Source organism: Ranitomeya imitator, chromosome 1, assembly GCF_032444005.1.
Source record: "Ranitomeya imitator isolate aRanImi1 chromosome 1, aRanImi1.pri, whole genome shotgun sequence".
NCBI lineage: Eukaryota > Metazoa > Chordata > Amphibia > Anura > Dendrobatidae > Ranitomeya > Ranitomeya imitator.
Window position 1 is genome coordinate 287213469 of NC_091282.1, and position 13885 is coordinate 287227353.

The window sequence follows — 13885 nt, forward strand, 5'->3', positions numbered from 1 at the left end:
CAACTGGACCTTCATCAGTAACTGAAATAAGTATGTACATACAGTACAGCATAATTAAAAACCATAATTGGGAAAACATAAATAAAACTGTGAACAAAAATAACCAAAGTATATACAACATATGCAACATCCTATGCATATGACTATGGCGAAAATGATGGTGGGTGGATACTAGTGGTATAAGAGAGTGACCTATGTCGTGGCACAGTGGTAGTACAGTGGTGGAGTTTTACATACCGTTTACTGGGACAATATATAGATTCAAGTGGCTATATGGCCTGCCTGGGAGGTGGAACATAAATCATAGTGAGAGAGTGGACTGAGGTACTATAAACGAGAAGACAAAAGAAGCAGGAGTGTATGGACACCTACCCGGAGGTAGCTACCAATATAGTATTGGATATCCAGAGAGAAAAGTTACAGCCTAGAAGAAATAGAACATCTATGACGGACCCTGATGGAGTTACATACTGGAGAGACGCTGAAGAGTGTAGCATGTAATTACCTATATGGGTGCTGTCATCGCGGCGTCCACCGCTGAATAGCAAGTGAGGAGAGAGGGCCGTGGGGCTGTTTATATAGTGGCAGAGACTGGGAGGATGTCAGCTGTGAGCATGAGAGCGGTGCTTAACCGCCCAGGAAGTGGGCGGAATTAGGCAGAAGTGACCTGCCAGGAAGAGCAGGTGACATGGACGGTGGTGTGCGGGCGCCATCTTGGAGGTGGCAGTGCTAAAAAGTAGATAGACTGTGCCTGACCACAGCCGCCAGTGTGCGATACATAGGGCTATAAGGGCGGCTGGAGTTCGCATGTCCAGACGCTTACATCGGGTATGAGAGGCTATGTGCGCAGCGATTTATACACTACCCGGAAAAAAGACTGTAATGCGCATGCCTGTAACTGCCTGCATTAAGCTGTGTGGAAAAAAAAAAAAAAAAAAAAAAAGTGCGGCAATAAAAATACTGCAAATAAATGAAAATGAGCCTGTTAAAAATGAAAGAAGGCTAATTAGCAAACGCCAGGCGGGAGTAAATTAACCGCATGTACATGTACCCGAATACAGGGATACTATAATGCCCATCAGGGGCCACGGGAAGGTTGTAGTGCAGTTGTAAGGTTAAAGATGGCAGAGGAGAGGTATGTGTAACCGTCATAGAAAGAGGGTATATATAAACTGAAGCAGATTGGAAAAAAGGTATAAGGACCAAGATGCACCAACATACCAGCAGGCCAATGGTAGAAAGGATGGAAAAATGACAGCCGTCAGAGGAGAGAGCAGTAGTGGAAGTGTTTTGACCGATGACAAGAACAGTACTGAGATGGTGTTGATAACACATAACAATAATAGCTATAACAGGGGGACGTGAGTATCCTGAGCATAGTGATGACAAGTGGGTGGAACTGTGCTCGTGATCCATTATGCCGACAATTCAATATAGACGACTCTAAAAAAACAGAGAAAAGCGAGTTAGTAACAAAGTAGGGTAATATTGATATACATCATATAAACGCCATCAGCTCATAGTCCCGATTCAAGCCTTTCGGAGAGAGGGTTTCCAGAGTATGGATCCAGAAAGCCTCCTTCTTTTTGAGCAAAGTGATCCTATCACCACCCCGCCTTGGGGGTGGTACATGGTCAATGACCTGGTATTTTAATTGGGAAACAAAGTGTCCTTGAGTATGAAAGTGGTATGGGATGGGAAGGAGTAGGTTGCTACAACGGATGGTGGATTTATGTTTTGAAATCCTATCCCTGACCGGTTGTGTAGTTTCCCCTATGTAAAGTAAGCCACACGGGCATTTGATAAGGTACACTACATAGGTGGAGTCGCAGGTGAAGAAGTTCTTGATATGAAATGTTTTGCCAGATCTGGGGTGTTGGAACGTGTTCCCCTTTTGTATGTTATTGCACTGTGCGCAATGAAGGCACGGAAAGGTGCCAGTCTTTGGTCGTGAGAGGAAGATCTGTCGACGTGGGTCCTTAGGCCCAATGTCAGCTTTGACCAGATTGTCCCTTAAGTTGGGGGGTCTCCTAAAGCATGGTAAAAAGGGCTCCTTAAATTCTGGTATGTCAGGGTGGGCTGTAGAAAGGAGATGCCAGTGTCTCCTGATGGTTTTGTGAAGAATGAAGGAGAAGGGGTGATATGCATGCACGAAGGGAATGCGTTTTTCTGTGTTCCTCCTGGCTATTTGGGGTGGAGGGTCCCTAGACCGTGCCAGTATTGCCGAGGGATAACCCCTCTTAAGAAATTTCGTGGTCATGCCCTGGAGACGTTCCTCACAGAGTATTGGATCCGGGACTATGCGTTTGACCCGTTGGTATTGTGATATAGGAATCGAGCGTTTCGTGGATGGTGGGTGGAAGCTCTGGTAGTGTAGCAAGCTATTCCTGTCCGTTGGCTTAGAGTATAGATCAGTAGTAAGTAGGCCCGCTGAATCTTTGAGCACCGTAGTGTCTAGAAAATTAATGGCGTTCTGGTCATGACTGATAGTGAATTTGATGCCTGGCCAGGCATCATTGAGGAAAAGGAAGAACTCCTGCAAGGACTCCAATGAGCCCCCCCATAGGCAAAAAACATCATCTATGTATCGTTTCCACACGGAAACGTTGTGAATAAACAAAGGATGTTTGTAGATGACGGACGTCTCGAATAATGCCATGTACGTGTTAGCGTACGGGGGCGCTACATTCGAGCCCATTGCGGTCCCCCGTCTCTGCAAGTAAAAGGAATCCTGGAAGAGAAAAAAAAAGTTATTATAGAGTACCGTTGTCAGTAATTCAATACAAAGATTGATCTGGTCCGTATCAAGGCCTGCGGCGGTGAGGGACTGGTGTACCGCATTAATGCCGTTCAGATGCGGAATGGACGTGTACAAGTCCTTAACATCTAAAGTTACCAGGAGGGTGTTTGGAGGTACCCTATGTAGATCCCTGATACATTGTAAAAAATCCCCAGTGTCCAAGATGAATGATGCTGATCTCTGAGTAATAGGTGTGAGGATTTTTTCCAGGTATCGTGATAGTGGGGAAGTGATTGAATCTGTGGAGGCCACAATTGGCCTGCCCGGGGGATTAGACAGATTTTTGTGTATTTTTGGTAAGGTATAAAATACCGGTGTGATGGGGTTCTTCTTTCTCAGAAAATCACTTGTCTTAGGATCAATGATCCCTAGGTGTGAGTATTTGGTGATGATGCTATCAATTTTACCCCTAATCTCTGTAGAGGGATCTCTCGAGAGTCGGTCATAAATAGAGGTATCATTAAGCTGGCGATGGATCTCCGCTATGTATTGTGCCTTGTCCATTATGACAAGCGCGCCACCCTTGTCTGCTGGTTTTATGATGAGGTTGGGGTCTTTCTGTAGTGTGACTAATGCCTGATATTCCGTAGCAGAGAGATTAGATGGATAGTGTAGTCTACCTTTTTCAATATCGTCGCGTATAGTGTGGAACGACTCTTGGACGAAGCCAATAAATGTCTCCACAGCGTGGGAGCCCTGAGGTGGGCGGAAGGAACTTTTGTCCCGTAGGCCTAATGTCACAATAGACATAGGGTTGGTACAGGGGGGTGGGGTGTTGATTGGAGAAGAGGCAAAATGGGTCTTAAGTCTTAGTAAACGAAAAAAGCGTTGTAAGTCCATCTCTAGATCAAATGTTTTACACTGATACGAGGGACAGAAAGACAAGCCCTTTTGTAATACCCCAAGTTCTGCAACCCCCAGGGATCTAGAAGAAATGTTCACCACCAATGATTCTGTACCTTGGATCTCGTGATCCGCATTTGATCCGTGGTGTCCCTTCTTGGAGGCGCTCCGTCGGGTTTTCTTTTTGGAAATCGGCGTCGTTGTCCTAAAAAAAGGCTTGAAGTAGAGGGGAGGACGTTCCTCTCTTGGTCTGAGCCCGAGGTGGAATAGTCTGTAGAGGATCTCTGGTTGCGTGCAGGTTGGCGTCTTGATGTCGAGTTGTCGTGCCATCGGTATACTTGATTAGTCTCGTAGTCAATCGTGTCACGAGAGAATTTGCTGCGTTTGCGGTTCTCAGTATCCCTTTTATGTAGATCAACCCGCTCCTGGATCTGGGTCCTCAAGGTGCTCAGTTCCTCTGCTGTACCGGTGGAAGACAGCTGAGTTTCGATACTTTTGATTTTGGCCGCGTTGGTATCAATTGCTTTGTGAAGATGTTCTAGGGTGAGTGTTATCAGATCAAATGAACATTTATTAAGTATCTGTTCAAACCTCAGACAATAATCAGAACAGTCACTAAACAGGGTGGGACGGAGGGGGACTCGAAGCCCTCTGGGGATCCTCTTAACACGGAGGTACTCGGAGAGGGTGGCGCAGTGCAATTCTATGTTGACTTGGTGCCTAAGTGCTCGTTCAAGGTCACGTCCCCGTGTCTCACGTGGGGGTATTTTCAGAAAGTCACAGGAGAGAGTGGACTGTGCCACTAGGCACCAAGTCAACATAGAATTGCACTGCGCCACCCTCTCCGAGTACCTCCGTGTTAAGAGGATCCCCAGAGGGCTTCGAGTCCCCCTCCGTCCCACCCTGTTTAGTGACTGTTCTGATTATTGTCTGAGGTTTGAACAGATACTTAATAAATGTTCATTTGATCTGATAACACTCACCCTAGAACATCTTCACAAAGCAATTGATACCAACGCGGCCAAAATCAAAAGTATCGAAACTCAGCTGTCTTCCACCGGTACAGCAGAGGAACTGAGCACCTTGAGGACCCAGATCCAGGAGCGGGTTGATCTACATAAAAGGGATACTGAGAACCGCAAACGCAGCAAATTCTCTCGTGACACGATTGACTACGAGACTAATCAAGTATACCGATGGCACGACAACTCGACATCAAGACGCCAACCTGCACGCAACCAGAGATCCTCTACAGACTATTCCACCTCGGGCTCAGACCAAGAGAGGAACGTCCTCCCCTCTACTTCAAGCCTTTTTTTAGGACAACGACGCCGATTTCCAAAAAGAAAACCCGACGGAGCGCCTCCAAGAAGGGACACCACGGATCAAATGCGGATCACGAGATCCAAGGTACAGAATCATTGGTGGTGAACATTTCTTCTAGATCCCTGGGGGTTGCAGAACTTGGGGTATTACAAAAGGGCTTGTCTTTCTGTCCCTCGTATCAGTGTAAAACATTTGATCTAGAGATGGACTTACAACGCTTTTTTCGTTTACTAAGACTTAAGACCCATTTTGCCTCTTCTCCAATCAACACCCCACCCCCCTGTACCAACCCTATGTCTATTGTGACATTAGGCCTACGGGACAAAAGTTCCTTCCGCCCACCTCAGGGCTCCCACGCTGTGGAGACATTTATTGGCTTCGTCCAAGAGTCGTTCCACACTATACGCGACATTATTGAAAAAGGTAGACTACACTATCCATCTAATCTCTCTGCTACGGAATATCAGGCATTAGTCACACTACAGAAAGACCCCAACCTCATCATAAAACCAGCAGACAAGGGTGGCGCGCTTGTCATAATGGACAAGGCACAATACATAGCGGAGATCCATCGCCAGCTTAATGATACCTCTATTTATGACCGACTCTCGAGAGATCCCTCTACAGAGATTAGGGGTAAAATTGATAGCATCATCACCAAATACTCACACCTAGGGATCATTGATCCTAAGACAAGTGATTTTCTGAGAAAGAAGAACCCCATCACACCGGTATTTTATACCTTACCAAAAATACACAAAAATCTGTCTAATCCCCCGGGCAGGCCAATTGTGGCCTCCACAGATTCAATCACTTCCCCACTATCACGATACCTGGAAAAAATCCTCACACCTATTACTCAGAGATCAGCATCATTCATCTTGGACACTGGGGATTTTTTACAATGTATCAGGGATCTACATAGGGTACCTCCAAACACCCTCCTGGTAACTTTAGATGTTAAGGACTTGTACACGTCCATTCCGCATCTGAACGGCATTAATGCGGTACACCAGTCCCTCACCGCCGCAGGCCTTGATACGGACCAGATCAATCTTTGTATTGAATTACTGACAACGGTACTCTATAATAACTTTTTTCTCTTCCAGGATTCCTTTTACTTGCAGAGACGGGGGACCGCAATGGGCTCGAATGTAGCGCCCCCGTACGCTAACACGTACATGGCATTATTCGAGACGTCCGTCATCTACAAACATCCTTTGTTTATTCACAACGTTTCCGTGTGGAAACGATACATAGATGATGTTTTTTGCCTATGGGGGGGCTCATTGGAGTCCTTGCAGGAGTTCTTCCTTTTCCTCAATGATGCCTGGCCAGGCATCAAATTCACTATCAGTCATGACCAGAACGCCATTAATTTTCTAGACACTACGGTGCTCAAAGATTCAGCGGGCCTACTTACTACTGATCTATACTCTAAGCCAACGGACAGGAATAGCTTGCTACACTACCAGAGCTTCCACCCACCATCCACGAAACGCTCGATTCCTATATCACAATACCAACGGGTCAAACGCATAGTCCCGGATCCAATACTCTGTGAGGAACGTCTCCAGGGCATGACCACGAAATTTCTTAAGAGGGGTTATCCCTCGGCAATACTGGCACGGTCTAGGGACCCTCCACCCCAAATAGCCAGGAGGAACACAGAAAAACGCATTCCCTTCGTGCATGCATATCACCCCTTCTCCTTCATTCTTCACAAAACCATCAGGAGACACTGGCATCTCCTTTCTACAGCCCACCCTGACATACCAGAATTTAAGGAGCCCTTTTTACCATGCTTTAGGAGACCCCCCAACTTAAGGGACAATCTGGTCAAAGCTGACATTGGGCCTAAGGACCCACGTCGACAGATCTTCCTCTCACGACCAAAGACTGGCACCTTTCCGTGCCTTCATTGCGCACAGTGCAATAACATACAAAAGGGGAACACGTTCCAACACCCCAGATCTGGCAAAACATTTCATATCAAGAACTTCTTCACCTGCGACTCCACCTATGTAGTGTACCTTATCAAATGCCCGTGTGGCTTACTTTACATAGGGGAAACTACACAACCGGTCAGGGATAGGATTTCAAAACATAAATCCACCATCCGTTGTAGCAACCTACTCCTTCCCATCCCATACCACTTTCATACTCAAGGACACTTTGTTTCCCAATTAAAATACCAGGTCATTGACCATGTACCACCCCCAAGGCGGGGTGGTGATAGGATCACTTTGCTCAAAAAGAAGGAGGCTTTCTGGATCCATACTCTGGAAACCCTCTCTCCGAAAGGCTTGAATCGGGACTATGAGCTGATGGCGTTTATATGATGTATATCAATATTACCCTACTTTGTTACTAACTCGCTTTTCTCTGTTTTTTTAGAGTCGTCTATATTGAATTGTCGGCATAATGGATCACGAGCACAGTTCCACCCACTTGTCATCACTATGCTCAGGATACTCACGTCCCCCTGTTATAGCTATTATTGTTATGTGTTATCAACACCATCTCAGTACTGTTCTTGTCATCGGTCAAAACACTTCCACTACTGCTCTCTCCTCTGACGGCTGTCATTTTTCCATCCTTTCTACCATTGGCCTGCTGGTATGTTGGTGCATCTTGGTCCTTATACCTTTTTTCCAATCTGCTTCAGTTTATATATACCCTCTTTCTATGACGGTTACACATACCTCTCCTCTGCCATCTTTAACCTTACAACTGCACTACAACCTTCCCGTGGCCCCTGATGGGCATTATAGTATCCCTGTATTCGGGTACATGTACATGCGGTTAATTTACTCCCGCCTGGCGTTTGCTAATTAGCCTTCTTTCATTTTTAACAGGCTCATTTTCATTTATTTGCAGTATTTTTATTGCCGCACTTTTTTTTTTTTTTTTTTTTTTTTTTTTTTTTTTTTTTTTTTCCACACAGCTTAATGCAGGCAGTTACAGGCATGCGCATTACAGTCTTTTTTCCGGGTAGTGTATAAATCGCTGCGCACATAGCCTCTCATACCCGATGTAAGCGTCTGGACATGCGAACTCCAGCCGCCCTTATAGCCCTATGTATCGCACACTGGCGGCTGTGGTCAGGCACAGTCTATCTACTTTTTAGCACTGCCACCTCCAAGATGGCGCCCGCACACCACCGTCCATGTCACCTGCTCTTCCTGGCAGGTCACTTCTGCCTAATTCCGCCCACTTCCTGGGCGGTTAAGCACCGCTCTCATGCTCACAGCTGACATCCTCCCAGTCTCTGCCACTATATAAACAGCCCCACGGCCCTCTCTCCTCACTTGCTATTCAGCGGTGGACGCCGCGATGACAGCACCCATATAGGTAATTACATGCTACACTCTTCAGCGTCTCTCCAGTATGTAACTCCATCAGGGTCCGTCATAGATGTTCTATTTCTTCTAGGCTGTAACTTTTCTCTCTGGATATCCAATACTATATTGGTAGCTACCTCCGGGTAGGTGTCCATACACTCCTGCTTCTTTTGTCTTCTCGTTTATAGTACCTCAGTCCACTCTCTCACTATGATTTATGTTCCACCTCCCAGGCAGGCCATATAGCCACTTGAATCTATATATTGTCCCAGTAAACGGTATGTAAAACTCCACCACTGTACTACCACTGTGCCACGACATAGGTCACTCTCTTATACCACTAGTATCCACCCACCATCATTTTCGCCATAGTCATATGCATAGGATGTTGCATATGTTGTATATACTTTGGTTATTTTTGTTCACAGTTTTATTTATGTTTTCCCAATTATGGTTTTTAATTATGCTGTACTGTATGTACATACTTATTTCAGTTACTGATGAAGGTCCAGTTGTGTGACCGAAACGTTTTCTGATTTGGGATAATAAATCTTTCGTTTCTTCACACCACAAAGTTGAGTGCCGGGTTTTGTATTATTTGCTGATTACGGTTTGGGAACCTACCCGTGCACCTCATACGGTTGTGCACACGTGTTTCTAACTACTAATATGTTGTAATATGTCCCTGTTCCCTGGGCCTATTTGATAAGGGACGGGATTATTACGTCATTGCCTGCGCACAGCCCACGTGCGATCGCGATCGCCACCGGATGTCAGCTGATTCTGACAGCTAACACCCTGCACTAAGTGCAAGGTGTGGTCACACACTATTCTTGGCATTTTAACCTTCTAAATGCTGTAATTGATCACAGCATTCCGGGAGCTGGCAGAGGGATGACCGCCCCTCTGCCCTTGGATTGGAGACCCTGTGGTGTGACATGGGGTTCAGATCGTTGCCGTGGTGACCCGATATCGACATCTGGGTCACTAGAGCTAGCAAAGTTACTTGATCATACGCAGTGCATGATCAGCAACTTTCTCTGTCAGTGCAGAGCTGACAGTTGGTAAAGCACAGGGATGCTGCTGCATCCCCATACTATACAAGCAATCAGCCTGCAAAAAATAATAGACCCATAGTGGGACAAAGTAAAAAAGGTAACAAAAGTGCAAAAAAAATCTTGAATATTTAAAAAAAAAAATCAAGCTCTTGTATTCATTAAGTATTTGTATGAAAAAAAAACAATAAAAGTACACATTTGGTATAGCTGCGTCCGCAACGACCTGACCTATAAGCGATAAGACTGATATAAATAAACATGGTACCACTGAAAACGCCATCTTGTCCTGCAAAAGAAACAAGCCACCATACAGCTCTATCAGCAGAAAAATAGTTATAGCTCTCAGAATAAAGCAATTGAAATTTTTTTTTTCTATTAACATTTGTGTAAAAGCGCCAAAACATAAAAAAATATAAATGTGGTATTGCTGTAATCGTATTGACCCCAAGAATAAAACTACCTTATCAATTTTACCACACACGGAACGGCATAACACCCCAAACCCCCCAGAAAAAAATCCTGAATTGCCGGTTTTTGTTCATTTTGCCTTCCAAAAATGGGAATAGAAAGTGATCAAAAATTTGTACAAATAAAAACATCAACTCGTCCTGCAAAAAAGCCCTCGTATGACTCTGTGGGTCAAAATATGGAAAAATTATAGCTCTCAAAATATGGTGATGCAAAAGCTATTTTTTGCTATAAAAAGCGTCTTTTAGTGTGAGAGCAGCCAAACATAAAAACCCGATATAAATCTGGAACCTCTATAATCGCACCAACCCGAAGAATAAAATCGCCTAATCACTTATCTCAAGGAGTGGCGTAAAAAATAAAACCAATCCTTCACCTGTTGATTTTTTTTCTTTTCATTCTGCCTCCCAAAGATCGTAGTAAGGCTCGGCGCACATTTATCTGTGTAAATCTCTGAAATGAGTGATTCCAACGGAACCCTTGGAGGAAGATTCCTTATAATGAGACAGATGGAGGCACAGTTGACGCTGTCTGACCAGTGACCCGGCAGTGTCCGTCTTTGCCATGAGCCAAAGTTTTGTGCGCTTCTGAAAAGCCACTGCTGAACAGAGGCCAGACGGAGTCCAGAGTACCTCTGCTGCTTCATTATAGTGAATGGATCCCTCAGGGGTTTCATCTGAATCGCGTCACTTAGCGATTTAGATGGAAACCCCAAATTAAGTGGTCACCGTAGAGCGCTGGATGATGTTTAGTAGAATTTGTGGGACAAATTTTGGTGCCATTTTTACCCACTTGTGTGAAAATGTAAAATCTGGGGCTAAAACAAAATTTGGGTGATTAAAAATGTTTTTTGTCTTCACTGCCCAATGGTATAAAATTCTGACACACCCGTGTTGTCAATATGATCATTGGACCCCTAGATGACCCCATTTTACAACCTACACCTCTGAAGGAATTCGCTTATGGAGGGTTCTGATGTGTTGGCACCTCATGGACTCTCCCAGTGGGTCATGGCACCTGCAAACCATAACCGTAAAATCTGGCGCTTCTTGCCTTCTGAGCTTTGCACTGTGCCTGATAAATATTTCCCTATTACATGTAGGGTATTGGTGTTTTCAGGTAAAAATGGACTTCAGTTTGCTGTTAAAAATAAAAAAATTACTATTAGCCCTAGCTAAAGCAACAGTTTAGTGGTGTAAAAATGTTATTTATTCTTTCCTCACCTCTCAGTCTTATAAAATGTGAGGCACATGTGAGGTCAATATGATCACTGCGCCACTAAATGAATTCATTGGGGAGTGTAGTTTCTAAAATGAGTTCACATATAAGGGGGTTTCTGTTGTTCTGGTGCCTCAGGGTCTCTGCTAATGTAACATGGCTCCCTCAAACCATTACAGCAAAATCTGAACTCCAATATGGCACCTCTTCCCTTCTGAGCTTTGCACTGTGCCTCAAAAGTAGTATTCCCCCACATATGGGGTATCTGCGTACTCAGGAGAAATTGCACAACAAATTGTATGGTGCAATTTATCCTGTTCCTCTTATGAAAATGCCTAATTTGGGGTCAAAATAACATTTTTGTGGGGAAAATGTTTTTTTTTTTTTTGTTTGTTTGTTTGTTTCACGGCTCAACGTTAAAAACTTCTGTGAAGCACCTGGGGGTTAAAGGCGCTTACTGTACATCTAAATGTGTTCCTTGAGAGGAATAGTTTCCAAAATGGGGTAACTTGTGGGGGTTTCCACTGTTTAACCACATCAGAGGCGCTCCAAATGGGACATGATATCCACTAATGATTCCCAGAAATTTTACGTTCAAAAAGTCAAATGACACTCCTTCCCTTCCGAGCCCTGCCGTGCGCCCAAACAGTAGTTTCTCATATGGTGGGGTATCGGCGTACTCGGGAGACAATGCACAACAAATTGTATGGTGCAATTTCTCCCGTTAGGGTATGTTTCCACGGTCACGAAACGCTGCATGTTTGACGCTGTATACCACACCAGCGAAAAAAAAGGGGAGTACCGACACCAAAATGGGTAGACAAAAGATAACAATATTTTATTAATACATAAATACAACGAAAATAACACACACAAAAAAGCATGATAGACTGTAGCAAGAATTCCACCATGCAGAGAGGAGGAGAACCAACCAGTACACTAATAGTAAAGCACACAGATACAAAATAAGACCTGGGTAGGTATCAGAAAAATTACTTAGTGATCACGGATATTAGAGTATCTACCATGAGGGATAATCCCTCCGGTGCCACATAGGCGCCATAAGGTAGTTAAAGATCATGTTTGACGCTGTGTACAGCCGCAGTGGGAAGAGGCTAAGCGCAGGAAATGGCTCATCTTAACAGATGCGCCATTTCTGGGGCGACTGGGAGCTGGTATTTGTAACCGGGGGGGGGGGGGGGGAAGGCAATATCCATGTCACCTCTCTAGGTTATGAATATCAGCCATCAGCTGTCTGCGTAGCCTTTCTGGCTATAAATTATAGGGGGACCCCACGTCATTTTATTTTTGGGGGTCCCCCTATTTTAATAGCCAGTAAAGACTAAATATACAGCTGTGGGCTAAGATTCATAGCACCTCAATACCCGGCACTGCCGCCGGCACTCGGGACCGGAGCGTTCAGCTACATAGAAATACAACGTACGTTGGGGCGTTTGCAAGATCTAACCCGGCACCACTGGCCACTGTGCTCCGCTACCTTATTTGATTATATACCTTGGTAAGCACCGCTCTGATATATGTACGGTATATCTATTGTGTCTATGTAAACCACTTGGTTGTTGCAATGTATAGAGAGTTGGTGTATTGCCACTGAGCTATTTTCTATATTTATGGTGGGCTATGGTGCCGGGGATTGTCCATCTATTCTTTTCCGGTTTTTATAAATAGATTTTTTGTATTGCTTGTCATGTGACAGATTTATAATAAAGTATCTGGTTTTAACCCGTTATACTCAATTGTCCTCCTATTTTAATAGAAATACATGCAGCTGCACACTCCGGTCCCGAGTATTGAGGTGCGAGTTTCTCACAAGTGTGACTCCGGCCTATTCAGATTTTGTGTGTGTCTTTAAGGCAGGGATCACACATGCGAGAAACTCTGACGAGTCTTGATACCCGGCACTGCTGCTGTCACTTGGGAGCGGAGCGTGCGGCTGCATAGAAATACATGCACCCGCACCCTCCACCCCTGAGTGGCGGTAGCAGTGTCGGGTATTGAGATGTGAGACTTGTCCGAGTTTCTCGCATGTGTGATCCCGGCCTAACTTTTTATGTACTATTTTATGTTTATTACTAAACATCGAGCTTTGTATTATCTATCGATATATCTATCATCTTCCTAATATCTATTATTTAACTATAGATAGATCTATAGTATTTATAGATCTATCTATAGCTATATCTATCATCTATCTATTATCTATCTATAGATCTATCTTTGTGTGTAAACATTCTTCAATGAAGTATGTAAAAGAGGCTGGACAAGGAAATTGCATCACAATTCTATATGTATATATTTGTAAATATGTGTATGTGTGTATATATATGTATATATTTCTCTATCTGTCTATTTGGCTTACAAAAACACACAATTCCGCATGAAAATAGCGCATAGAAAACGCAGGTGACCTGCCAGTGACGTCAGATGCAGATTTGGTGCAGATTTTACCTGCGTCAAATCCTGAGCAAATAGTGAGCCTTTCCTGACTGTGGAAACATACACTTTCCCTTATGAAAATGCAACATTTGGGACTAAAACATATACTTGTGGGAAAATGTTTGTTTTCTTTTGTCTTGTTTCACCGCTCAACGTTATAAACTTCTGTGAAGCACCTGAGGGTTTAATGTGCTTACCACACATCTAGATCAGTTCCCTGAGGGGTCTAGTTTCCAAAATGGTGTCACTTGTGGGGGATTTTCACTGTTTAGGCACATCACAGGCTCTCCAAACGCGACATGGCATCTGCCAATTGTTCCAGCAAATTTTGCTTTTAAAAAGGTAAAATGACGCTCCTTCCCTTCCGAGCT

The 13885-nt window shown here is 44.3% G+C and overlaps 2 protein-coding genes across 6 annotated transcripts in view; both read left to right on the plus strand.

The window, feature by feature from the left end:
* The window catches only part of ANKLE2 (ankyrin repeat and LEM domain containing 2), a 162112-nt gene that overhangs the window by 137893 nt on the left and 10334 nt on the right, over nucleotides 1-13885 (plus strand). The window lies entirely within an intron of this gene.
* Nucleotides 4349-7516, plus strand: LOC138657499 (uncharacterized). The gene is made up of 2 exons (XM_069745280.1): nucleotides 4349-5053; nucleotides 7367-7516. The coding sequence occupies exons 1-2, from the start codon at nucleotides 4349-4351 to the stop codon at nucleotides 7379-7381; spliced, it is 720 nt and encodes a 239-aa protein (XP_069601381.1). The 3' UTR covers nucleotides 7382-7516.

Coding starts and splice junctions, on each gene's coding strand:
- LOC138657499 (XM_069745280.1), top strand. CDS start 4,349: ATGTTGACTTGGTGCCTAAGTGCTCGTTCAAGGTCACGTCCCCGTGTC.